At 45.7% G+C, this 27,121-nt stretch overlaps 1 protein-coding gene across 6 annotated transcripts in view; it reads left to right on the forward strand.

Moving 5' to 3' along the window:
- The window catches only part of LOC147117761 (uncharacterized), a 292,045-nt gene that overhangs the window by 77,617 nt on the left and 187,307 nt on the right, over nt 1-27,121 (forward strand). For all 6 annotated transcript variants that reach the window (XM_085989014.1, XM_085989013.1, XM_085989012.1 and 3 more), the window contains exons 8-9: nt 18,029-18,167; nt 20,376-20,481. In XM_085989014.1, coding sequence (XP_085845140.1) covers nt 18,029-18,167; nt 20,376-20,481 — 245 coding nt within the window. The remainder of the gene's footprint in view (nt 1-18,028; nt 18,168-20,375; nt 20,482-27,121) is intronic.

Here is a 27,121-nt window from a genome sequence, read left to right on the forward strand (position 1 = left end):
TCCGCTTCCACCACTTCCATCGGCAGAGAATTCCAGGTCCTCACCACTTGCTGCGTTAAAAAGTTTTTCCTCACGTCCCCCTTGTATGTCTTGCCCAAAACCTTAAATCTGTGTCCCCTAGTCCTTGCACCATCAACTAGTGGGAACAGCCTTTCCCCGTCTAGCCTATCCAAACCCGTCATAATCTTGTACACCTCTATCAAATCACCCCTCAACCTCCTTTGCTCTATTGAAAACAAATCCAGCTTCTCCAACCTGTCCTTGTCGCTAAGATCCCCCATCCCCGGAACCATTCTGGTAAACCTCCTCTGTATCCTCTCAAGGGCCTTCACATCCTTCCTAAAGTGTGGTGACCAGAACTGGATGCAATACTCCAGTTGTGGCCTAACCAGCGGTTTATAAAGGTTCAGCATAACTTTTCTACTTTTGTACTCAATACCTCTATTTATGAAGCTCAAGATCCCACATGTTTTGTTAACCACTCTCTCAGTATGTCCTGCCGCCTTCAGGGACCTATGCACATTAACTCCCAGGTCTCCCTGTCCCTGCACACTCTTTAAAACTGTGCCATTAAGTGTATATTGCCTCTCCCTGTTCCTTCTGCCAAAATGCATCACCTCACACTTCTCTATATTAAATTCCATCTGCCACTTGTCTGCCCATTCTGCTAGCCTTCCTATGTCCTGTTGCAGTCGATTGGTATCATCTTCACTGTTTGCCACACCCCCAAGTTTGGTGTCATCGACAAATTTAGAAATTCTACTTTGTATTCCAATATCCAATACGGGGATCCAGGAGGTAGTATTGCAGGAGCCTCAGTCCCTGCACTTGTCCAATAGATTCGAGGTTCTTGCAACCCTTGTGGGCAAGTGCAGGGATCGCGGGGAGGATGAGCAAACTGACCATGGCACCGTGGTACAGGAAGCTGTTCAAGTGGGGGGAATGAAAAGGAAGGTGGTTGTAGTAGGCGACAGTATAATTAGGGGGATAGACACTTCTCTGCAGCCAGGAGCATGAGTCCCGAAGGCTATGTTGCCTTCCCGGTGCAAGGGTAAAGGACATCTCCTCTGGGCTGGAGAAGAAGTTGGAGTGGGAGGGGGAGGATCCAGTTGTCGTGGTCCATGTAGGTACCAACGACGTAGTTAGGACTAAGAAAAGGTTCTGCTGAGAGAGTTTGAGTAGCTAGGGACTAAATGAAAAAGCAGAACCAAAGGGTGATAATCTCTGGATTATTACCTGAGCCACGAGCAAATTGGCGTAGGGTCAATAGGATCAGGGAGATGAATGCGTGGCTCAAAGATTGGTGTGGAAGAAGTGGGTTTTGATTCGTGGGGCACTGGCACCAGTACTGGGGAAAGAGAGAGCTGTTGGGACGAATTACACCTGGACCATGCTGGGACCAGAGTTCTAGCGAATCGAATAACTGGGAGGTAGATAGGGCTTTAAACTAAATAAGGAGGGGGTGAGGGTCCCGGTGGAGAGAAATCTAGAATGCTAAAGAGAAAAGACAAGGAAGCAGTGCAGGAAAGTGATTGAGATACGGATAACCAGATTGTGTCAGAGCGTACAAACAAAAGAGTGCACTAACAATAGGGTCTGGGTAAGAAAAAATGGTAATAAGGCAAATAGGGCCATAGCAAAAAAATGTTAAGATGTTAAAAAGACAATTCTAAAAGCACTGCATCTGAATGGACAAAGCATTCGTAACAAGGTAGACAAATTAACAGCACAAATAGATGTAAACAGATATGATATAATTGCAATTAAGGAGACATGGCTACAGGGTGACCAAGGCTGGGAGCTGAATATCCAAGGATATTCGATATTTAGGAAGGACAGGCAAAAAAGGAAAAGGAGGTAGGGTGGCGTTATTAGTAAAGGATGAAATCAGAGCAATAGTGAGAAAGGATATTGGCTCAGAAAATCAAGATGTAGAATCAATCTGGGTGGAGCTAAGCAGCACCAAGGGGCAGAAAACATTGGTGGGAGTTGTCTATAGGCCTCCAAACAGTAGTGGTAATGTAGGGGATGGCGTCAAACAGGAAATTAGAGATGCATGTAACAAGGGCACACACTTTAATCTAGATATAGACTGGCCAAACCAAATTAACAATACAGGAAACTTTGGTTTATCCGGAGGTTAATTGTAATGCTCGATCCACCGGCAAAAATCAGGAGCCATTTTGTTAGTTTTTTTTTCTTCTCGTGGCTTTTTTTCCCAACAGTCAGGCTCTGCAAAGTCTCTCTGAAGCTGTTGCTAAGCTACAGAGACGCTTCCAAGATACGGCCGACTGTTTAAAAGCTGTTGCTAAGCAACAGTGTTTGTTGCCAGATACGCGTATGCTTTAACATTAGTGCTGGTTTGTCCGGCAGTTTTGATGGAACGGCAACAGCTCGGTCCCGTCGGTGCCAGATATCACAAAGTTTCCTGTAATACTGTGGAGGATGAATTCCTGGAGTGTGTACGAGATTAATTTTTAGACCAGTACGTTGAGGAGCCAACTAGGGAACAGGCTTTCCTGGATTGGGTATTGTGTAATGAGAGAGGGTTAATTAATAATCTTGTTGTGTGGGGTCCTTTAGGGAAGAGTGAGCATAACATGATAGAATTCTTCATTAAGATGGAAAGTGAAGTAGTCCAATCCGAAACTAGGGTCCTAAATCTAAACAAAGGAAACTATGAAGGTATGAGGAGTGAGTTGTCTATGAGAGCCATGATGTGGAGCTGCTGGTGTTGGACTGGGGTGGACAAATGTAAGAAGTCACACAACACCAGGTTATAGTCCAACAGCTTTATTTGAAATCACAAGCTTACGGAGCGTTGCTCCTTTGTCAGGACTTCACCTGACGAAGGAGCAGCGCTCCGAAAGCTTGTGATTTCAAATAAAGCTGTTGGATTATAACCTGGTGTTGTGTGACTTCTTACATTTGTCTATGAGAGATTGGGGAGCTTCATTAAAAGGTTTAACGGTGGCTAGGCAAAGGCTAACTTTTAAGGAACGAATGCATGAATTGCAACAGTTATACATTCCTTTCTGGCGCAAAAACACAAGGAAAGGCGGCCCAACCATGGCTAACAAAAGAAATTAAGGATAGTATTAGATCCAAAGAGGAGTCATATAAAGTTGCCAGAAAAAGTAGCAAGCCTGAGGATTGGGAGCAGTTTAGAATTCAGCAAAAAAGGACCAAGAGATTTATTAAGAGGGGAAAAATAGAGTATGAGAGTAAACTTGCAAGGAACATAAAAGCAGACTGTAAAAGCTTCTACAAGTATGTAAAAAGAAAAAGATTAGTGAAAACAAATGTAGGTCCCTTACAGTTAGAAACAGGAGAATTTATAATGGGGAACAAGGAAATGGCTGAGCAATTAAACAAATACTTTGGTTCTGTCTTCACGGAAGAGGACACAAATAACTTCCCAGAAATGCTAGGGAACCAAGGGTCTAGTGAGAAGGAGGAATTAAAGGAAATTAGTATTAGTAAAAAAATAGTGCTGGAGAAATTAATGGGACTGAAAGCTGATAAATCCCCAGGGCCTGATAATCTGCATCCCAGAGAACTAAAAGATGTAGCCATGGAAATAGTGGATGCATTGGTTGTCATCTTCCAAAATTCTATAGATTATGGAACAGTTTCTGCAGATTGGAGGGTGGCAAATGTAACCCCACTATTTAAAAAAGGAGGGAGAGAGAAAACAGGAAACTATAGACCGATTAGCCTAACATCAGTAGTAGGGAAAATGCTAGAGTGTATTATAAAGGATGTGATAACAGGACACTTAGAAAATATCAATGGGATTAGACAAAATTAACATGGATTTATGAAAGGGAAATCGTGTTTGACAAACCTACTGGAGTTTTTTGAGAATGTAACTGGAAGAATAGATAAGGGAGAACCAGTGGATGTGGTGTATTTGGATTTTCAGAAGGCCTTTGATAAAGTCCCACATAAGAGGTTAGTGTGCAAAATGAAAGCACATGGGATTGGGGGTAATATACTGGCATGGATTGAAAATTGGTTAACAGACAGGAAACAGAGAGTAGGAATAAATGGGTCTTTTTCGGGGTGGCAGGTGGTGACTAGTGGGGTACTGTAGGGATCAGTGCTTGGGCCCCAGCTATTCACAATATATATCAATGATTTGGATGAGGGAACCAAATGTAATATTTCCAAGTTTGCAGACGACACGAAACTAAGTGGGATTGTGAGTTATGAGGAGGATGCAAAGAGGCTTTAAGGCGATTTAGACAAGTTGAGTGAGTGGGCAAATACATGGCAGATGCAGTATAACATGGATAAGTGTGAAGTTATCCACTTCGGTAGGAAAAACAGAAAGGTAGAGTATTATTAAAATGGTGATAGATTGGGAAATGTTGATGTGTACACCAGTCACTGAAAGCAAACATGCAGGTGCAGCAAGCAGTTAGGATGTTGGCCTTCATTGCAAAAGGATTTGAGTACAGGAACAAGGATGTCTTACTACAGTTATACAGGGCCTTGGAGAGACCACACCTGGAGTACTATGTGCAGTTTTGGTCTCCTTACCTAAGAAAGGACATACTTGCCATAGAGGGAGTGCAGCGAAGGTTCACCAGACAGATTCCTGGGATGGCTGACTGTCGTATATGGAGAGATTGGGTCAACTAGGCCTGTATTCACTAGAGTTTAGAAGAATGAGCGGGGATCTCATTGAAACGTATAAAATTCTGACAGGGCTAGACAGACTGGATGCAGGGAGGATGTTTCCCCTGGCTGGGGTGTCTAGAATGACGGGTCACAATCTCAGGATATGGGGTAGGACATTTAGGACTGAGATGAGGAGACATTTCTTCACTCAGAGGGTGGTGAGCCTGTGGAATTCTCTACCACAGAAGGCTGTGGAGGCCAAGTCACTAAATATATTTAAGAAGGAGATAGATAGATTTCTAGACACAAAAGGCATCAAGGGGTATGGGGAGAGAGCGGGAATATGGTATTGAGATAGATCAGCCATGATTGCGTTGAATGGCGGAGCAGGCTCGAAGGGCCGAATGGCCTACTTCTCCTATTTTTCTATGTTTCTATCCAGATCATTTATATATATCAAAAAAAGCAGTGGCCCCAGCACTGACAATTGGGGAACACCACTATCTACCATCTGCCAGTCTGAAAAACAACCATTTACCACAACTCGCTATTTTCTGTCCTTAAGCCAATTCCTTATTCAAGCTGTCACTGATCCACCTATTCCATGAACCTCAATTTTGTTAACCAGCCTTCTATGTGGTACTTTGTCAAACGCCTTCCAAAAATCCATGTAGACAATATCTATTGCATTCCCTTCATCAATCCTCTCTGTTACTTCATCAAAAAATTCAGTTAGATGAGTCAAACACGATCTGCCTTTTACAAATCCATGTTGGTTCGCCTTTATTAGCTTAAACGTCTCCAAGTACCTGTTAATTTTTTCCTTGATCATTGTTTCTAAAACTTTACACACCAGTGTTGTTAAACTGACCAGCCTGTAGTTACTAGGATTGTCCTTGCACCCTTTCTTGAACAATGGTGTCACATTTGCCACTTTCCGATCCTCAGGCACCTCCCCTGCATCTAGGAAAGATTGGAAAATTATGGTACGCCTGTTAAGTCTGTGTGTTCCAGTTATGGTTAATATGAATCACTGCACACAGACCACAAGAATAACTTTAACAGGTCTTTACTAGTCGAAGGTCAGGGCTGAACTACCCAGCAAATTACTACACAGCACCACCGGTATTACCGTATACAGCAGCCAGAGAAAGTAGTACATCTCTTAAGGTGGAACAGGTTTAAGTTCTCTAAAGGTGGAACAAGTTACATACGCCACAATCCTCCCTTTTTAGCTTAATAGTTATATCCCCATTTAACATAACATAATAACATATATACATATACAACTTCATGTAGAAACAGTTCAAAGGTTCAGTCTCTCAGGAGGCCTCCTGATTCGAGTTGGATAACGCCTTTCAGGGGTCTCTGATTCTTGTTGCTGAGGTGACTCCTCTAGTTGGTCTCTTATGTCTTGGACATCATCATCAGGGACATTCACTGCCGAGGTAGATGCTTCAGGTTCACTAACTTCTTCCACGGTTGTCTCTGTCGTAACCATGGGTTCGACCCTTGTTCTCGATTCTACCAGTTGGTCAGCATGACGCCGTATTACATTTTTACCAACATCTACCGTGTACATCAGGGGTCCTTGTCTGGCCCGAATTGTTCCGGATTGCCATTTCTCGTTTCCATAGTCCCTGGCCAACACTGGTTGTCCTACCTCGAAACTCCGAGTGGTCTTGTTATTTATATGCTGGAACTGTTTGTTTTCAACTTCCCTCCGCACATTTGGTTTTAACAAGTCCAACCTGGACCACAACCTCCTGTTATAAAACATCATGGCAGGACTTTGGTTTGTCACTGCATGAGTGGCGTTTCGATATGCCAGTAGAAACTTGTCCACCTTATGTTGTAGTGGAATCTGATCTTCGCTCATGGCCTTTATTGCCTTTTTGAATGTTTGTACAAATCTCTCGGCCAACCCATTTGTAGCCGGATGATATGGGGCAGAGGTATAATGTTTCACCCCATTCTTCTTTAAGAATTTTTGGAATTCTTCTGACATGAACTGTGGTCCGTTGTCGGAACATATTTGTTCTGGCAATCCGTTCCTTGCGAATATCGTTCTTAACACCGCAATTGTCTTTTCTGAAGTAGTGGTAGTCATCTTGATCACTTCTGGCCATTTAGAATGTGCGTCCACCGCAATTAGAAACATGGAGTCCATGAATGGACCAGCAAAGTCAATATGTACGCGTTGCCATGGGGCTGAAGGCCATTCCCATGGATGCAGCGGTGCAATCGGAGGTGCATTTTGCACTTTTTGGCACCCTGAGCAGCTTTTCGTCAGCTCCTCTATCTGTTGGTCGATACCCGGCCACCACACATAAGCCCTAGCAAGGCTTTTCATCTTGACTCCCCCCCAGATGACCTTCATGCAGTTCCTTTAGAACTCTTTCCCTTAACTTAGGAGGAATAATCACTCTCGTTCCATACATCAATGTTCCTTGACAGACGGACAGCTGGTCTCGTCTTGCCGAGAATGCCGGTAACAGAGAATCACCATGTGCTGGCCATCCCTTCACTGTCACCTCGTAGACTCGGGACAGTGTCGGGTCGTTCCTGGTTTCTCTTTCAATACTTGCATTGGTGACTGGTAAACACTCGATGATGGTCGAGTGAAATAACTCAACAGGGTCAACCTTCGTTGTCTCCTCTTCTTCAGGTAGTGGCAGGCGCGACAGCCCATCAGCATTACCATGCTGCTTTGTACCTTTGAATTCAATCTGATATTGATGTGCCCCTAGGAAAAGGGACCATCTTTGGAGTCTCTGTGCTGTCATCACCGACACACCCTTCTTAGGGTTAAAAATGGATACCAACGGCTGATGGTCTGCCAGAAGCGTAAACTTTTGGCCCTGCAGGTAATGATTAAACTTCTTTACTCCCCACACAAGGCTGAGAGCCTCCCTATCTATCTGAGCATAGTTGCGCTCAGCGGAGGTCAATGATCTGGATGCGAACGCGACTGGCCTCTCCGTGCCATTTGGCAACTTGTGTGAGAGTACTGCCCCAATACCATATGGAGAAGCATCACAAGCCAAACGAATAGGCAGTGTTGGGTTGAAGTGAGCCAACACTTCCTCTGAGGTTATCAATTCCTTGCTTTTGCGAAAGGCCTTCTTACAGTCCTCGCTCCACTCCCATGGTACTCCCTTCTGCAAAAGAGCGTTCAGCGGGTGCACAACCGTGGATAAATTTGGCAGAAACTTATGGTAATAGTTAATCAATCCTAGGAACGACCTCAACTGAGATACATGAACCGGAGCGGGAGCCTTCACAACCGCTTCGATCTTGTCAGGAGACTTATGAAGTCCCTCCTGGTCAATGACATGGCCACAGTACGAGATCCGCTTCTGAAAGAACTCACATTTCTGCCGATTAACTCGAAGTCCATATTCTTTCAATCTGATGAGCACCAGTTCCAAATTTGCGAGGTGTTCCTCGTCACCATCTCCTGTAATCAGAATATCGTCCAGGTAACATTGTGTGCCTGGAATTCCCTGTAATACCTGCTCCATGGCCCTCTGCCAAATTGCTGGAGCCGATGCCACTCCAAAAACCAGTCTATTATACCGGTACAAGCCTCTATGCGTGTTGATCGTGAGGTACTGGCGTGACTCTTCCTCAACTTACATCTGTAAGTACGCCTGCGCCAGGTCTATCTTGGTGAAGTGTTTCCCGCCCGACAATGAAGCGAAGATATCCTCAATCCGCGGAAGCGGATACTGCACCGTGTGAAGTACCGGATTAACAGTGATCTTGAAATCTCCACAGATGCGAACCTTCCCTGGTTCTCCTGGCTTGTTGCTCGAAGGACGTTTCATCACGGGAACAATGGGCGTAGCCCACTCACTCCAGTCTACCTTAGTCAGTACTCCTGAACGTTCTAGCGCTTCCAGCTCCGCTTCCACAGCAGGTCGTATCGCATAGGGTACCGGTCTGGCTTTGAAAAATTTTGGTTGTGCATGTTCTTCAATCTTGATGTTTGCCGTAATTCCTCTCAGTGTTCCCAGTCCCTGCTGGAACACCTCTTTAGCATCGTCCAATATTCTGGACAATCGTTTAGGTTTGACATCTTTTTCCCTGGCATCTACCGTTAGTGCTTTTAAGGAATGCCAGTCCATATTCATTTTTCTAATCCACTCTCGTCCCAGTAGTGGTGGACCTCCTTCAGGTAGCACATATAAGTCCATTCCTCGGCTTTCTTTGCCCTTGTGGACCACCTTTACCTCTATCTTTCCGATGGGGTATACTCTTTGCCCCGTGTATGTTTTCAATACAATCTCCGTGTCCCGTAGGGGAATATGTTGGAATAACCTTTTGTAATCTTTCTTATTCATGACCGTCAATGCCGATCCAGTGTCCAATTCCATCTTCACTTGGACTCCTGCTATCTGAAGTGTGACCCAGATAGTTTGTAGGTCAGCTTCATTACTCACATTGTGAATTCTTAGACTACCCAGTTCCTTGCTGTTGGAGTCTGAATCCGAATTCTGTTCATCCGAACTCTTCTCAGCCACCTTATGTACCTTTCTGCACTTTTCCTGCGGTGACTTTTTGTTGCTGGTCTTCTTTCCTGACCTGCATACTTTAGCTATGTGACCAAGCTTGCCACATTTTCTGCATTCCTGATTTTTAAACCAGCATTGGTTCTGATCGTGTGTTGTCTTTCCACAACGATAACATTTCACTGTACCCAAAGCCATTTGGTCTGCGCTGAGTACCGATGCCTTCAGCTGCATTTCCGCAGTGCCTCTCGCTGCGGCTTCGTGTGATGCTGCAATAGTGACAGCCTTATCCAGTGTAAGATCATTCTCTTCAAGCAGCCGCTTTTGTGTTCCTTCTTTCGACAATCCACACACGAATTTGTCTCTCAGCGCCTCTGTTAGCCTTTCCCCAAACTGACAGTACTTCGCTAGCTTACGCAGTTCAATTAAATAGTCCGCGTTGCTTTCCTCTTTCAGTTGCGTTCTAGCATAAAATTTAAATCGTTCCGCTAACATCAGCGGTGTGGGGTTCAAATGATTCTTTAGGACAGCAACAATATTCGCAAAAGTCTGATCCGCCGGTTTAGCTGGTGATAGAAGATGCTTCAATAGCCCGTATGTCTTCGCACCCATTGAGTTTAGTAAGGTTAGTGCTTTATCCTCATCTGATATCTTATTTGCTTTACAATAAACTTCTATGCGTTCTACATACGTGTCCCAATCTTTAACATCGGCATCGAAATCGTTGATGTTACCACGCTTAGGCATCCTTGCAATCTTCTTGAGAAACAAAAAAAATTTTTTCTTTTATTTTAAAATGGCGGTTTCCCGCGCTTGTCTTCTTCCCCCGCCTACTAAAATGGCGGCTTCCCGCGCTTGTCTTCTTCCCCCGCCTACGAAAATGGCAGCTTCCCGCGTTTGCCTTTCTCCCCCGCTGGCTGTAATGGCGATTGCCGTATTGCTGCCGTTCGCGCCTCCCCAGCGGTTCTCAATTCGTGCCTCCCAGCCCCTCTTGCAGTCCGGTCCTTTCCACCGGCTGCGGCTGAGTTCTCCGCGTTTTTTTTAATTTTCTCCCGCGCCTTACGCTGTCCCGGTCGCTGCGCCTCGCGGCCTCGGTAGCTGCCCGGCCTTTTTCACCGGTCGCGGTCGAGCTCTCTCTCGACGCTGTTGCGTCTCCCAGCCCGCTTGCAGCCCGGTCTTTTACACCGGCTGCGTTTGTATTCACCGCGGCTCCCGTGCCTTACACTGCCCCAGTCTCAGCGCCTCTGGCCCCGACTTCTGTCCGGCTCTTTTCCCCGGCCGTGGTCGAGTTCTCCGCCCTTATATCCTCCGTTTTCCCTCCCCTACTCCACAGCCAACGTGGCCGATTTGCTGCTCGTCGCTGATCGGCTTACCCACCACCGTGGTAGAAGGGATGATCACTGCCTGTCGCTGATGGAAGGCTTCGTGTCAGGATTCTTCCTTTGCTCTTCAGACCCGAGTCTTTTCTCAGCAGGATGATGAGGGCGGATGCCTCGTCTCGACGCCCGTTAAACTGCCTTGGATGTATCTCTGCCGCAGGGTAAGATCGTACTCGTCGCCACTGTTAAGTCTGTGTGTTCCAGTTATGGTTAATATGAATCACTGCACACAGACCACAAGAATAACTTTAACAGGTCTTTACTAGTCGAAGGTCAGGGCTGAACTACCCAGCAAATTACTACACAGCACCACCGGTATTACCGTATACAGCAGCCAGAGAAAGTAGTACATCTCTTAAGGTGGAACAGGTTTAAGTTCTCTTAAGGTGGAACAAGTTACATACACCACAACGCCCATCTGCTATCTCCTCCCCCAATTCCCTTAGCAACCTGGGATGCAAGCCATCTGGGACACTCTAAGCATACCCAACCTTTCTAGTACATCCTGTCTGTCAATTTTCACTCCTATGATCCTCTTAGAATGTAAACATAACCAGCAGGCTAGGAACCTGAAACCGTTTATGTGCCTTTTCTAAGCATTATTGACTTGAATCAACGGAACATTTCTGTGTTTCTCTCTCCACGGATACTGCCTGGCCTGCTGAGTTTTTCTAGCGTTTTCTGTTGTTATTCCTAGAAATTATTATTGGCTGTTTTAACAAAAGTGTTAACCTGTTAGTTTGAATGGGTTAATGGTTACATCACTAAAACAGATTATCTGGTCATTATCGCATTGCTATTTGTGGGCGCTTGCTGTGTGCAAATTGGCTACCGCGTTTTCTATATTACAACAGTGACTACACTTCAAAAAGTACTTCATTGGCTGTAAAGCGCTTTGCAATGTCCGGTGGTCATGAAAGGCGCTAAATAAATGCAAGTCTTTCTTTTCTTTATTTAAATAGCAAAGATGAATGTCAGATGAATGACACTCTGAGGGGGGAGGGTGAACAGCCAGTGGTCGTTGTCCATATCGGCACCAACGACATAGGCAGAAAGAGGGATGAAGTCCTGCAGGCAGAGCTTAGGGAGCTAGGAGAGAGATTAAAAAGCTGGACCTCAAAGGTAGTATTCTCCAGATTTCTCCCAGTGCCTCATGCTAGTGAGTACAGGAATAGGAGGATAGAACAGATGAATGCGTGGCTGGAGAGATGATGCAGGAGGAAGGGCTTTAGATTCCTGAGGCATTGGGACCGTTTCTGTGGAAGGTGGGACCTGTACAAGCTGGATGGGTTACACCTGAACAGAGCCGGGACCAATATTCTCGCGGGGAGGTTTGTTAGTGCTGTTGGGGAGGGTTTAAACTAGCTTGGCAGGGGAATGTGCACCAGCATATAGGAGTAGAAAAGAGGAATAAGGTGCATAAAAGAGTGAGTGTGTTGGATAGTACTAGGGAATATAGTACTAGAGGCGGAAGTAGTACCTATTAGATAGGAGCAGACTAAGAAAGACTATGAAAAATTCAAAAATGGGTTTAGAATGCATGTACGTAAACGCACAAAGTGGGGTGAATAAGCTTGGTGAGCTACAAGCACAATTAGCTGTGTGGCAATATGATGTTGTGGCAAAAACAGCAACATGACTTAAAAATGGTGAGGACTGGGCACTTAATATTCAAGGGTACAAGGTGTTCAGAAAAGATGGGGAAGGAAAATAGGGAAGTGGGGTGGAAGTGCTGATTAAGGAAGACATTATAGTTTTGGAAAGGGAGGATGTTCTTGAGGGGACAAGGACGGAATCCATTTGGTTAGAGTTGAGGAGCAAAAAGGGTATTATTATGCTATTGGGGTATTTTATAGACCTCCAAATAGTGAGAGGGAGGTAGAGGAGCATATCTGCAGGGAAATCTCAGAGATATGAAAGAGCTATAGAGTGGTGATATTGGGGGACTTTAATTACCCAAATATCGATTGGGATAATGCTAGGGTAAAGGGAAAGGAGGGGAAGGAATTTCTGAAATGTGTTCAGGAGAATTTCATTGACTAGTATGTTCTTGGCCCAACAAGGAAGGAGGCATTGCTGGATCTGGTGCTGGGGAATGAGGTGGGCCAGGTCGACCAAGTGTCTGTGGGAGAACACTTGGGTACGAGTGATCATAGTATCATAAGATTTAGATTAACAATGGAGAGGAGCAAGGAACAATCTAGAGAGGAACTTCTAAACTGGAATAGGGCTAACTTCAATGGGATGCAAAAGGATCTAGCCAGGGTAAAATGGAACCAAAGACTGACAGGAAAAACTGTAACGGAACAATGGGTGATCTTTAAGGAGGAGCTGCTCCAAGTACAAGCTAGGTACATTCCAACAAGAGGGTAGGGTAAGGGAACCAAAGCAAGGGCTCCTTGGATGACGAGGGAGATAGAGAAGATGATAAAACAAAAAAAGAGGGTGTATGATGCATGTCAGGTGAATTCTTCAGGGGAGAACCAGACCAAATACATTAAGTTGAGAGGGGAAGTGAAGAGGAAAATAAGATTGTCAAATAGAGAATATGAGAGTAGAATGGCAGTTAACATAAAAGGGAACCCAAAACATGTAAACAGTAAGCGGGTAGTAAGAGGCGGGGTGGGACCTATTAGAGACAAAGAAGGTGATATATGCTTAGAGGCGCAGGGCCAGGCTAGAATACGCAATGAGTACTTTGTATCGGTGTTTACTAAGGAGGTGGATGCTGACAAAATATCGGTAGAAGTGGAAAAGGTAGAAGCAATGGAAGGAGTGAAAATTGATAGACAGGATGTACTAAAAAGGTTGGGTATGCTTAGAGTGGACAAGTCGCCTGGTCCAGATGGCTTGCATCCCAGGTTGCTAAGATAATTGGGGGTGAAGATAGCGCAAGGGCTTGCCATAATTTTCAATCTTCCCTAGATGCTGGGGAGGTGCCTGAGGATTGGAAAGTGGCAAATTTGACATCGTTGTTCAAGAAAGGGTATAAGGACAATCCTAGTAACTACAGTTTAACATTAGTGGTGGGTAAAGTTTTAGAAACAATAATCAAGGAAAAAAATTAACAGGCACTTGGAAGGGTTTAAGCTAATGAAGGAGAGCCAACACAGATTTGAAAAAGGCAGATTGTGTTTGACTAATCTAATTGAATTTTTTGATGAAGTAACAGAAAGGATTGATGAAGGGAATGCAAAGGATGTTGTCTACATGGATTTTCGGAAGGCGTTTGACAAAGTACTGCATGGAAGGCTGGTTAACAAAATTTAGGCTCATGGAATAGGTGGGCCAGTGGCAGTTTGGATAAGGAATTGGCTCAAGGACAGAAAACAGCGAGTTGTGGTAAATGTCTGTTTTTCAGACTGGAGGATGGTAGACAGTGGTGTTCCCCAAGGGTCAGTGCTGGGGCCATTGCTTTTTCTGATATATATAAATGACCTGGATATTGGAATACAGAGTAGAATTTCTACATTTGCCGACGACACCAAACTTGGGGGTGTGGCAAACAGTGAGGATGATACCAATCAACTGCAACAGGACATAGGAAGGCTAGCAGAATGGGCAGACAAGTGGCAGATGGAATTTAATACAGAGAAGTGTGAGGTGATGCATTTTGTCAGAAGGAACAGGGAGAGGCAATATACACTTAATGGCACAGTTTTAAAGAGTGTGCAGGGACAGAGAGACCTGGGAGTTAATGTGCATAGGTCCCTGAAGGAGACCTGGGAGTTAATGTGCATAGGTCCCTGAAGGTAGCAGGACATATTGAGAGAGTGGTTAACAAAGCATATGGGATCTTGGGCTTCATAAATAGAGGTATTGAGTTCAAAAGTAGAGAAGTAATGTTGAACCTTTATAAAGCACTGGTTAGGCCAGAACTGGAGTATTGCGTCCAGTTCTGGTCACCACACTTTAGGAAGGATGTGAAGGCCCTTGAGAGGGTGTAGAGGAGATTTACCAGAATGGTTCCGGGGATGGGGGATCTTGGCTACAAGGACAGGTTGGAGAAGCTGGATTCAGTAGAGCAAAGGAGGTTGAGGGGTGATTTGATAGAGGTGTACAAGATTATGACGGGTTTGGATAGGCTAGACGGGAAAAGGCTGTTTCCACTAGTTGATGGTGCAAGAACTAAGGGACACAGATTAAGGTTTTGCACAAGACATACAGGGGGGATGGGAGGAAAAACATTTTAACGCAGCGAGTGGTGAGGACCTGGAATTCTCTGCCGACGGAAGTGGTGGAAGCGGAGACACTCCATGTTTTCAAGGGAAGACTGGATACGCACTAGAGGGAAATAAACTTGCAGGGCTACGAGGCTAGAGCGGGGGAATGGGACTGACTGGATTGCTCTGCAGAGAGTTGGCACGGACTCGATAGGCCGAATGGCCTCCTTCTGTGCCTTTATGACTCTGTGACTATGACGCTATGACTCATTAGAACACATTAAGCATTTGTCTGCTAATACTGCCAACAGAAACTTTTAGGCTATAGATGGTCAAATCCCATCACAATTTTTTGTATTACTTTGGTATATTTCCTAATTGCCTTTGGAAGTTGAACAAATGAAGAGAAACAAAAGATTGCATACCATAAGATAAACTTCTTACTCTTTGAAAGAAATTCAAAGCTCCTTCTGTACTCATCATTTCTGACTTGAAGTTGTATTTTACTACCAACAATTTTTGCATCAGCATTATTTTTTTTAAATGTTTCTGCCCTGTCACTGATACCTTCTTTGGGCAAAGAATTGAGACTTAACTGAGATCAAGCTGCATGATTGCAATTCCTATTCAAAGAATTTGGAATCATCAATCTATGATACGTAAAAAGATTTTGCATTTATAAGGTGCTTTTCACCGCTTTAGGACATCTTAAAGCACTTCGCAGCCAATGAAGTACTTTTTGAAATGTAGTCATTATTGTAAAGTAGGCAAACACAGCAGCCAACATGCACACAACAAAGTCCTGCAAATATCAATGAGCTAAATTACCAGATAATCTGTACTAGTGGTGTTGGTTGAGGGATAAATGCTGGCCAATAGAAACATAGAAGATAGGAGCAGGAGTAGGCCATTCGGCCCCTCGAGCCTGCTCCGCCATTCAATGCGATCATGGCTGATCATCCGAATTCAATACCCGGTCCCTGCTTTCTCCCCATACCCCTTGATCCCTTCAGCCTTGAGAAATATACCCAACTCCTTCTTGAATATATTTAATGAATTGGCCTCTACTGCCTTCTGTGGTAGAGAATTCCACAGGTTCACCACTCTCTGGGTGAAGAAATTCCTCCTCATTTCTGTCCTAAATGGCCTACCCCTTATCCTTAGACTGTGACCCCTGGTTCTGGACTCCCCGACCATCGGGAACATCCTTCCAGCATCTAGTCTGTCTAGTCCTGTTAGAATTTTATAAGTTTCGATGAGATCCCCTCTCATTCTTCTAAACTCCAGCGAGTACAAGCCCAATCGATCCAATCTCTCCTCATACGTCATTCCTGCCATCCCCGATATCAGCCTGGTGAATCTTCGCTGAACTCCTTCCATGGCAAGAACATCCTTCCTCAGATAAGGCGACCAAAACTGCACACAATACTCAAGATGTGGCCTCACCAAGGCCCTGTACAACTGCAGCAAGACATCCTTGTTCCTGTACTCAAACCCTCTCGCTACGAAGGCCAACATACCATTTGCCTTCTTAACCGCCAGCTGCACCTGCATGCTTACCTTCAGCGACTGGTGCACAAGGACACCCATGTCTCGTTGCACTTCCCCTTCTCCCAATCTATTGCCATTCAGATAATAATCTGCCTTCCTGTTTTTGCTACCAAAATGGATAACCTCACATTTATCCACGTTATATTGCATCTGCCATGCTTCTGCCCAATCACCCAACCTGTCCAAATCATCCTGGAGTTTCTTGGCATCCTCCTCACAGCACACACGCCCACCCAGCTTTGTGTCGTCTGCAAATTTGGAGATATTACATATAGTTCCCTCGTCTAGATCATCGTTAATATATATTGTGAATAGCTGGTGTCCAAGGACCGATCCCTGCGGTACCCCACTAGTCACTGCCTGCCACTCGGAAAAAGACCCGTTTATTCCAACTCTTTGCTTTCTGTCTGCCAACCAGTTCTCTATCCAAGTCAGTACCTTGCCCCCAATCCCATGTGCCTTAACTTTACATGCTAATCTCTTATGCGGGACCTTATCGAAAGCCTTCTGAAAGTCCAAATACACCACATCCACTGGTTCTCCCTTATCTATTTTACCAGTTACATCCTCAAAAAATTCCAGTAGATTAGTCAAGCACGATTTACCCTTTGTAAATCCATGTTGACTTTGTCCGATCCTGTCACTGTTTTCGAAGTGCTCTGCTATTACATCTTTTATAATGGACTCTAGCATTTTCCCCACTACCGATGTCAGGCTTACCGGTCTGTAATTCCCTGTTTTCTCTCTACCACCTTTTTTGAATAGTGGGGTAACATTAGCTACCCTCCAATCCATGGGTACTGTTCCAGATTCCATCGAATGTTGGAAGATGATCAGCAATGCATCTACTATTTCTAGGGCCACTTCCTTAAGTACCCTAGAATGTAGATTATCAGGCCCTGGGGATTTATCGGCCCTCAATCCCATCAATTTCCTTAATACCATTTCCCTACAAATACTGATTTATTTCAGTTCCTCCCTTTCATCAGACCCTATGTTCCCCGACATCTCTGGGAGGTTATTTGTGTCCTCCTTTGTGAAGACAGAACAAAAATATATATTTAATTGGTCCACCATTTCTTTGTTCCCCATTATAAATTCCCCTGATTCTGACTGCAAGGGACCTATGCTTGACTTCACCAATCTTTTTCTCTTCACATACCTATAAAAGCTTTTACAGTCAGTTTTTATGTTGCCTGCAAGCTTACTCTCATATTCTATTTTCCCCTTCTTAATTAATCCCTTTGTCCTCCTTTGTTGAATCCTAAACTGCTCCCAATCCTCAGGTTTACTGCTTTTTCTGGCCAATTTATATGTCCTCTCCTTAGATCTTATGCTATCCCTAATTTCCCTTGTTAGCCACGGTTGAGTCACCTTTTTTGTTTTATTTTTATGCCAAACTGGGATGAACACATTCTGTAGTTCATCCATGCGGGCTTTGAATGTTTGCCATTGCCTATCCACCGTCAACCCTTTGAGTGACATTCCCCAATCAATCCTACCCAACGCGCACCTCAGACCATCGTAGTTTCCTTTATTTAAATTCAGGACCAGGAGAACTCCCCTGCTTTTCTTCAAATAAGACCATGGGATCTTGAGATGGCAGACAGGACCTTTGTTTCATATCTCATCCAAAAGACAGCACCTCCATCATTACAACCCTACCTCAGTACTGCACTGAAGTGTCAGCCTAGATTAAGTATTCAAATCTCTGGAATGGGGCTTGAGCCCACAACCTCTGACAAAGGCAAGAATGCTATCATTGAGCCAAAGTAATTTACCATTTCTTTTAAAGCACATCGTTATTCACAAAGGAAAACAATAGATGAGCCAATTCCCCGTTCTACGTTGAGAAGCAAATCCAAAAGAAATAAGGAATGTGGTCTCTTACTGCAACGTATTCCCAAAGATTTAGATAATGAAGATCAATTGAAGTAAGAAAAGATTATTATCTACATATATTAATAGAGTTGTTATTTGACTATGTAAGTTACAGGACCGTGAATTGTATCAAGGTATCTATCTTTTTAAAGTTTACTTTCCCTCCTATTTCAAGCCTCCCTGGGTCATACACCAACAAAAGCTGAGAGTATGGGAAGGTTGTCTATATTGAGTCAGCTGCTAAGAAGTGTGCAAGGGCAGCCTATTGCTAACTCTCCCTGATTTTCTGTCTTTTATGGGGAAGTACCTAGCAACCCCATTCACTACACTGAGACTGAGATTGACAACTCAGTGGAGTGTCGGATAACAGACCATTTATTAATATAATAATGTGTTAGAGTTCTAATGAACTATGACACCACCCTACTCCAATTAAAATCGATTTTGTTGGGAATTGAGTTCTATTGCGGGAATATTTGAATTCCCAATCCCCAGTATATTGAATGATTAATTTGAATGGTTCCAAAACTCTGTAAACTACAAACATTTCTGCTTTATGACAACAAATAAAACTTTTCTTCTTTGTTTCCACCAACATAGATGATGTTAAGTATGCAGTTAAATCGTCTGACTTCTGCCTGAATACATAAGTGTTATTTTCTCTAATCATTATTGTATGAAAAAGAATATAAACCAAAGTTTTCATGCATCAGCTGTTCCATCCAGAACCAAGGTAGAAAAATTCTGGAAAAGATTTATTTAACAATTGGAATTGAACACAGTTGAAATAAAAACTGTGATTGTTCCACAAAGGACAACAATGGAGTCGATTTTGAGTGCCCTCACCTGGCGCTAGCAGAGTGGTAACGACCTCAAAATGGGGTCAGTAGCCTTATCGCCCCATTAACACCGGCAATGCGGCCGGCTCTCTTTTTAGAGAGGTCTACCACCGGGTGTCCAAAGCACCTGCCTGATTCAGGCAATAGGCCCCTTTTAACATGGAAATCAGGGACCTAAAATAAAAACAGAAAATGCTGGAAATACTCAGCAGGTCAGGCAGCATCTGTAGAGAGAGAAACAGAGTTAATGTTTCAGGTCGTTGAAAACGGTTCTGACGAAGGGTCATCGACCTGAAACCATGGCCCAGAACTTGGTGTCGGGGGCTTGCCGCGTGTGCAAGCCCCCGATCTGCACTCACCCTGCGCGCTGACATCTGAAGCCCGGGCCTGCTTGCATTTCCTGTGACAGGCCCGGTTCAGATGTCAGCGCGCAGTGCTTACCTGATCCAGCGGCGTAGTTAGTGCGATGTGCCGGCTGGGATCAGGTGAGCACTGTACAACCAATCAGGGGAGGGGAAGGTTCATTCATGAGTTTGAGAGTAAGAACTGTCAAACTCATGAAAACTACGGGGGCCCAAAACACTATTTAAACTTTAAATAAAAATTTAAAAAACATCCCAATCATTAAATTAAGTATAAATAAGTTTAAAAAAATAATTTAAACAATAATTTTTTTTTTTTTGAAAAAAATAAATTTTTAATAAAAAGGGTCTAAAACTAAACTTACCTTATTGTAGATTCTTTAAAATAATAAACCTGTGGAAAAAAAAAATTCTAAATTAAACTAAAACACCACTTACCTGTAAAAATAAATACTTACGTGTGCTTTTTACAAGCGTAAAGACTGGAGGCCTTTAGACATGCGCAAATCCCCCAAAACAGAGGAAATCCAAGACGCACGCGCTGCCCCCTACAGCGCACGCGCTAGCCTCTTCAACTCTTGGGTTAGAGGAGAGGAAATGCCGGTTTTCAGCGCATGCGCTGTGCATGCTGAAAACCGGCATTTCCTCCGGCCAGACGCGTGAGTACCCCTTCCGTACTCACGCGTTTGGGGAGGAATTACTGCCCCGTTAACTCTGTTTCTCTCTCTACAGATGCTGCCTGACCGGCTGAGTATTTCCAGCATTTTCTGTTTTTATTTTAGGTGAAAGTACTTCTTTGGACACGTATGCAGCGCCTGCCCAGGCTGTGTTGTCTAGCCTTGCCCACCCTGCCCCCAATATTGGCCATATTCTCGTTGGTCCTCCTGTGTAGGATTAGTAATGTTCTTTGTGGGTTCAGGCCTCTTACCTGGCCTCAACCCCATTAATAGGTCCCATATTTGCCCATTCAGAAGCTGCTACGGCTCATCTCATTTGCCGTATCAGGTACACCAGGCAACCGATATTGTGTTAAACATTTTTTTTTTGTGTTTTCATGAAGGAGCATATATGCCAGAAGAAGAGAGCATGCAATTGAAAAGCTGCAAACTATTTACAGCCTGTTGCGTGGGGTTGTCAATATGAAATGCAGGGATCTCAAACGTTTTGTAAGTCTATATGTTCTGTTTTTTTGTAAACCATTAAATTATAGGATGAGTGTAGAAAAAATAAATTAATTGAATATAAGGTCATTCATTTTGGTTACAAGTGTAATATATATACATTTGCATATATTGTTGTAGACTAAAATTGCTTAAAAGGTGAACTTATTAGAATATTAATAACAGTTGAAGAGAAATATTTTCAGCAAAAACTCCATATAGTGCAGCATTGCACTGGAGAGGTTCCATGTCGAGTGAACCTACCTGTTTTTAATCCAAGTAACTTGCAAGACATAGTGGCCCTAAAGTTCTGCAGGGGTTCCATTGCTGTAACTCCAGCAGAATCCAGGAAAAACAGCTAAATAGTTCTTTCTGCCCTTTCCCTGGGAGTTCAGCCGGTCTCCTGCTAGAGTTTTGGTGAGAGATCAGTGGAACTCCCATGGAATTTCAAGACCTGTAGGAATGAATGTTGCCTCTCACGTACAGAGAATAAAAATAGCAAATATATAGAGGACTAGAAAATCATTTGCCCCCCAAAACGGGCGCAGGGATCGCAATGAACTAGCAACCTGCCCCTGTTCGAAGGACTGCAGCCAGCGTGTGACCGTCGTGCTGTCTGCTCATTTCCATAATTGTGGTGTTCAGCTCAGCGCTGAACACACTGCTGAGTGGCTGAATGCTCAGCAGGGGGCCCAAGTTTGTGCGAGGCTAGCACCAATTATAGCTAGCCTGCACTACTTAAAGGCAGTCTGCATCTATTAAAGGGGAGGTGCATTCTGCCTGCAGCAGATCATTCAACTGGCTGAGGAAGACAATGCAAAAAACCAATTAATGATGGCACAACAGGGGAGAGAGCGTGTACCAAGGTTCTCCAGTGCAGCACTGGAGGCGTTGGTGCAGAAAGTCAATAGGAGGAGAAAGGTCCTGTTTTCAAAGGGCTAGGAGGAGGCCCTACAGGCAACAAAGGAAAGTGCAGTGGGAGCAGATAGCCACTGTGGTGAATGCCAGCAGTATAGCCCAGAAGACCTGGACGCAGTTCAGGAAGAAGTTTAATGACCTCCCACGAGTGGTCAAGGTCAGTGAATTTATCTTCAAATGCCATATCCCACAAACTGCATCAGCATCCTGACACACTGCTTAATTGACCATACCTCTATCACTCACATACCAACAATCTCTATCAATCACGACTCACACCTCACATTCACATGCTCCATCTCACCCTCACACACTTACCACTGCTGAAAACCTCACACCCACACCTCACAGCTTGCACACACTGTCAGCTATTCAACCGTGACAGGCACATCACCCAAATAAATTGCACCACACTCATTTCTTTCTCTTTCTCTTGCAGGGAAAGGTGGCGCATAACTGGCACCAGCAGAACCTAACCAGCAGGGGACAGGCTCGCCTGTATCACCTCACCTCCTTGAAGGAGATGGTGCTGGCCATCCTTGGGAGGGCATGACTGAGCCCGTGGCCAGCAGTGGGGCTGAAAGAGTACAAGATGCCCTTTTCCTCAAATGTTATCCTCCTTCTCACATCCCACTTCCCCCTCATCCCATAACCTCTTCTGATTTACAATCTGCACGAGGTGTAAGCATGCACCTCTTGCTTTCTCCCCTCCCCTCACCACCCTTGTGCCTTTCTCATTTCAGATAACCAAGAAATCCAACCTGCCCAGCCAGTGGTTGCAGAAGAAGAGGGAGGGTGATGAAGATGAAGGAACACCATCACGATCTGACACTCGCAGCCACCAGTTCAGATACTGGCATGGCGCAGAGTTTAGAGGGTAGCTTATAGGCGGGATTTGCACGTGGTGAGTCATCGGGCAAGAGTGGGCTGTAGCCAGGGCAAGGGGAAAAGGTAGTGCAGGTGCCAACTGCCTGGAGGGTGAGGTCGCACATGAGTTCTGCTGTGTGTGGAGGGCTCAAATGAGGACTTGGATGGGGTGGTCTACAGAAGAACGCTGTTGGGTATGCACAGCTAAAAGCTTGGTGCATTGGCAGACCTACCAGAAAACCTAAGTGCAATGTCAAGGAGCATGGAGGAGTCCGGCAGCAACCATGCACAAGACTTTGCACAGAGCTTGGAGCCCATCCTTCCCAGCATGGAAGGGGTGGGCAGATCCATTATCGCACTTATGGACCGAACCATCATGCAGAGTGTGATGGCTGATGTCTCAGCTTCCATTGCAGCACAAGTACAAGCCTCCCTACATCTTGAGTGCTGCAGTGGAAGTTCACACTGAAGCCATGCAAGCTCGAACTGCTCTCATGCAGGCTCAGCTTTCTACCTCGCAAGCGCAGACTGCTGCCATTGTGGCTGGGTTTACCACTGTGGAAAGGGGCTTGCAGGTGTCACAGCAATCCAGCAATCTGTCCTCCAACAGATGGCTAGGAATGCTGAGGTGCCGCCCCGGGGGAGTGGCAGTGACTGCGTGGAGGACGAAGCCGCTGTCCTCTCTCAGGATGACAGCATTTGTGCTCCCACCACTGCCACTTCGCCAGTGTCCTTGCTGTTGCCTGTCAGCCAGCCAGCCCAGACTGCTTCCACCTGTGCTGAGGTGGTGCAGTCCACAGCCGGGCCTTCTAGGCCTAGAGCTGCTCGAGGTCATCCTGCAAGGCCATCTGCAGTCTCCCCCACTGAAAGTCAGCAGCCTTCCACTAGCAATGCTGCAGCCATTGGGGTAGCATTTCTTAGGAGCACTAGGACAAGCAAAGGCACACTGAAAACATGCACTAAGGGAATACACAAGGGTGATTAGTTGACTTTGTTAGGTTATATTGGATGAATTTATGGACAAAGTTGGAGTGGAATATTTCATTTGTGGTTGCTTTTATTTCAGTATTGTGGCCAAGAGGATGCTGTGATGGTCAGTAACAGAGGGAAGGTAAGGCATAGAATGGAAAATTGGGGTTGTGTTCACTCATACCGTAGTCAGATGAGTCAATCATGGACAGCCTGGGCAGAAAGGAGCAGTCTGCGTTGCCTCCTCCCTTCCACTTCCTGCTCTTCCACTTCCTGCTCTTCCACTTCCTGCTCTTCTACTTCCTGCTCTTCCACTTCCTTCTCTTCCACTTTCTTCTCCTCCTCCTCCTCCTCCAATTCTCCTCCTCCTCTTCAGCTGGTCATGATTGCGATGTTGTGGAGCATGCAGCAGACCATGGCGAATCTTGAGACGCTTTCTGGTGCGTACTGCTAGGCTGCTCCAGAATGGTCCAGGCAGCAGAACCGTTGTTTAAGGACGGTAATGGTCTGCTCTATCAGATCCCGTCTGGCAGTAAGGCTCTCATTGTATGCATGCTGCTCACTTGTCGTTGGGTTGCGGAGCAGAGTCATGAGCCAGGTGGTCAGCGGAGAGCCCTTGCCGCCTAGTAGCCACCCTTTGGTTTGTCTTGGTGGCTCATGACTGAGGGAACAGCAGACTGGCGCAAAATAAAAGCATCATGCCAGGATAACGGGCATTCACCATCATGAACTGCACATTCAGCGAGTTTGCGGTTGCTTTACATCTCAGCATTTAGGTGCGGTGCCCACAAAGCCTCGTGCATGCAATCTATGGCGGCCGGCACCATGGGGAAGCCCACTATCCTGGCAAAGCCACGTGCATGTTCTGCCTGCTTCTCTCTGGTCAGAGAGAAGACAATGAAGTCCCCTCTCCTGGCATAAAGAGCTTCTGTCACCTCTCTTATGCAACAGTGGACGGTGAACAGGGAGATGTCACAGATGTCGCCTGCTCCAGCCTGGAAGGATCCCGACGCTAAGAAATTCAGGGCCACGGACACCTTCACAGCCACTGGCAGCTCTGTCACGATCTGCCTACTCTACATACTTCTGGTGCACGCTCCCAGCGCCGACGCTAACGCCCTCACCAAGGTGGCATCTGGTGCGGCCCATACCTGAATTGTGCGTGTATGAGTCGGATGCTATTTTTGACCCAAAACGGTACCCATAGTGCCCAAACAACAGGCATTATGCAATTAAATTTTTAGCCCACAAAGTTTAGCAGCTTCACAAAGTTTGTCAAGTTAAAAATACCTAGCAATAAAGATACAGCGGGTGAATCAGTATCTGTAATGAGAGTAGACAGGTTGCACACTGAGGCCGTGATTTCGTTAACCTGGTCGACTCCAAGGTGGGAGACATTGGTGGTGGGGGGCAACCCCGCTGCTGCGTGGATCCTGTCAATTAATCGAATCTTGCCCTAAAGGGCCTTGTTAGGCCTACCCTGCGCGTTTCCTGGCCCTATTAAAGGGTGCGGGTCTGGTGACGTCACCAGATGACGCAATTATTGCCAGTTTATTTAAAGGGGCCATGGCCCCAGTTACTGTCAGTTGCAAATTGATAGCATTCAGTGCTGTCAGTGTTTGAGTCTCTGCACTATAGATTGCAACGCCAACGAGCAGCACCTCGCTTCACAGATGAGTCCCTCCATCATCTTGTGGAGGGAGAGAGAGCACGTAGCGAGGTTCTCTTCCCTGCGGACAGCAGGAAGAGGCCTCCTCAGCAGACAAAGGCAACGTGGCTGCAGATATCGCAGGAGTTTACAGGGCTGTCAGTGGTTTCGCACTTGGGTGCAGTGCCACAAGAGTTTCAATGATCTAGTAAGATCAGGAAAAGTGAGTATTAAGCCACAATTACCTTGATGCTGCTGTGCGTCTCATCACATTTGCACCACTCTATATTGCCACCCCTACTCCTACACAATGTTACACAGCCCAACATCCCTTGTGCCTTCATCCATCCCTCTAACTCTATCTACATTATCAGGTCGCCATCTTACTATGCAGCCTTCACACTTAGCCTCATCGTTATGCAATGACAGCAACTAACAACACAAAAGGAGGCAACTTGGTATTGCCAACCCACTCCATCAAGTTGTCAGTGTAAAGCTCTATGCCATTCCATTCCTTACACTTATACCATCACTCTCACTGAATCTTCTCTTTCCCTCCTTGCAGGAAAAGATAGCCCACAATAAGAGGGAGAGTGGGAGGAGGGCCTCCACAAACCATATCATATCTGACGAGTGCAGAGGAGGCAGCACTGGAGATTACTGGAGTGGTGGATGTTCTGGAAGTGGGGAATGGAGAGAGGGCCTCAGTAGAAGAAGCTGGTGACAGAATGAATTTCCATACAATTGCATGCCTTTCATCATTGCCTCATATGGGGTGTGATGTCAAGACAAGATGAATGCTCATCATGTGGATAATGGTACGTGTCTGCAGTAGACACCTTGTATATCTAACTGATGTCTTCACTCTCCCACAGGTCCATCAAGAGCCCCCCCCCAAATATCCAGGAGCAACAGCAAGAAGACTCCTCAGAGGAGCCTCCTGCCTCTGAGGGCGCAGCGTCACCTCAGACAACGCAACCCAGCACCAGCGCAGTCGCACACCTTGGTGAGTATGTTGCGAGATAGAGTAGTGTTGTCACCTGGTGTCTCACAGATCACAACTGATCAGCAGCAGATGGTGGAGACATTGACAGCAGTGGAGTCTCCTCGTCGGAGGGCTCAGGAGTCCCCTAGCTCAGCTCAGCTGCATGCAGACGCTTAGCCTCGGGGGCCATCCAGGAAGAGGGCGATCCTGGAGCTGCAGGAACAAGTGTAGGAGGCTCTGACTGGTTTTGCGACCGCGGTGACTGCGAATGTGCTGACAATGGAGGAGTCCATCTCCAGCATGAGCAACACTGGTGCACTCACTGGCAACTATACCTTCCTCCATGGATAGGATGACCACCTGCATGGAGGAGACACGGCACCAGTCGCATGAGAACATGGTTTGTCTTCAAAATAGATGCTCATCTATGGAGGAGAGATGGGGAAAAATGGAGGAGAGCTGGGCACCTATGGAGGAGAGAAACCAGAGGAGCATAGACATCCTTTGTAGGAGGGATGCCAGTATAGAGATAGGCCCTCATGGCCCCACTGAAATGCAGCAAAGTGCTCTCCAGCTACTTGCTAGCAGGGAAGTGCGGATGGCCCATGAGAGGGATGATGGTGGGAGGGAACATACAAGTGGGGGCTCTGCTCCAAGCACTCTGACTTTCACCCCCTTGCCAACCCCTCGGTCAGAGCCCCAGATGCCTCCCCAGACGGTGATGTCCGAACCTGCGCATGCACAGTTCCAGGAGGAGTAGACTTTGGCAGAGCCATCAGTGGCTCCAAAACCCAGAGGGCAACCGCCAAAGTCGTCTCAGCAGGCGCAGCACGGAGATGAGGAGGCTGCCCCTACCTCTGCTGATGCCGCAAGGGTAGGATGACGTAGAAGCACTCGGAAAAGAAAGATCCCACACACATAGTCACAAGGGTAGTCATGCGGGTGTGTCTTTCTTTACCAATGTCATGTTAGTATTCTATGAAGTGTTGTTAATAAATCATCTAATTGTCACACTTGGAGATCGTTGGCAAATTTGCGTGATGAAATGGAAGTGGCAGAATGAAGGGTCAGGGCTCATTTCACACCCAGCAATGGTGGAGAGTCAAAACAAGGGACGAATCATTGTTTGACTGCTGCATGGTGTTGATGTGATACAAACCTACGTACGCGGGTGGCAGCCATATGTATGAGCTGCATGAAGTTATTGAAATCTGCTATTGATAAGGGTATCCCTGGCGTGACGGGTAGCAACGTGCTCG

Source organism: Somniosus microcephalus, chromosome 5, assembly GCF_052327205.1.
Source record: "Somniosus microcephalus isolate GS21.2 chromosome 5, FLI_Smic_1.0, whole genome shotgun sequence".
NCBI classification, from domain to species: Eukaryota; Metazoa; Chordata; class Chondrichthyes; order Squaliformes; family Somniosidae; genus Somniosus; species Somniosus microcephalus.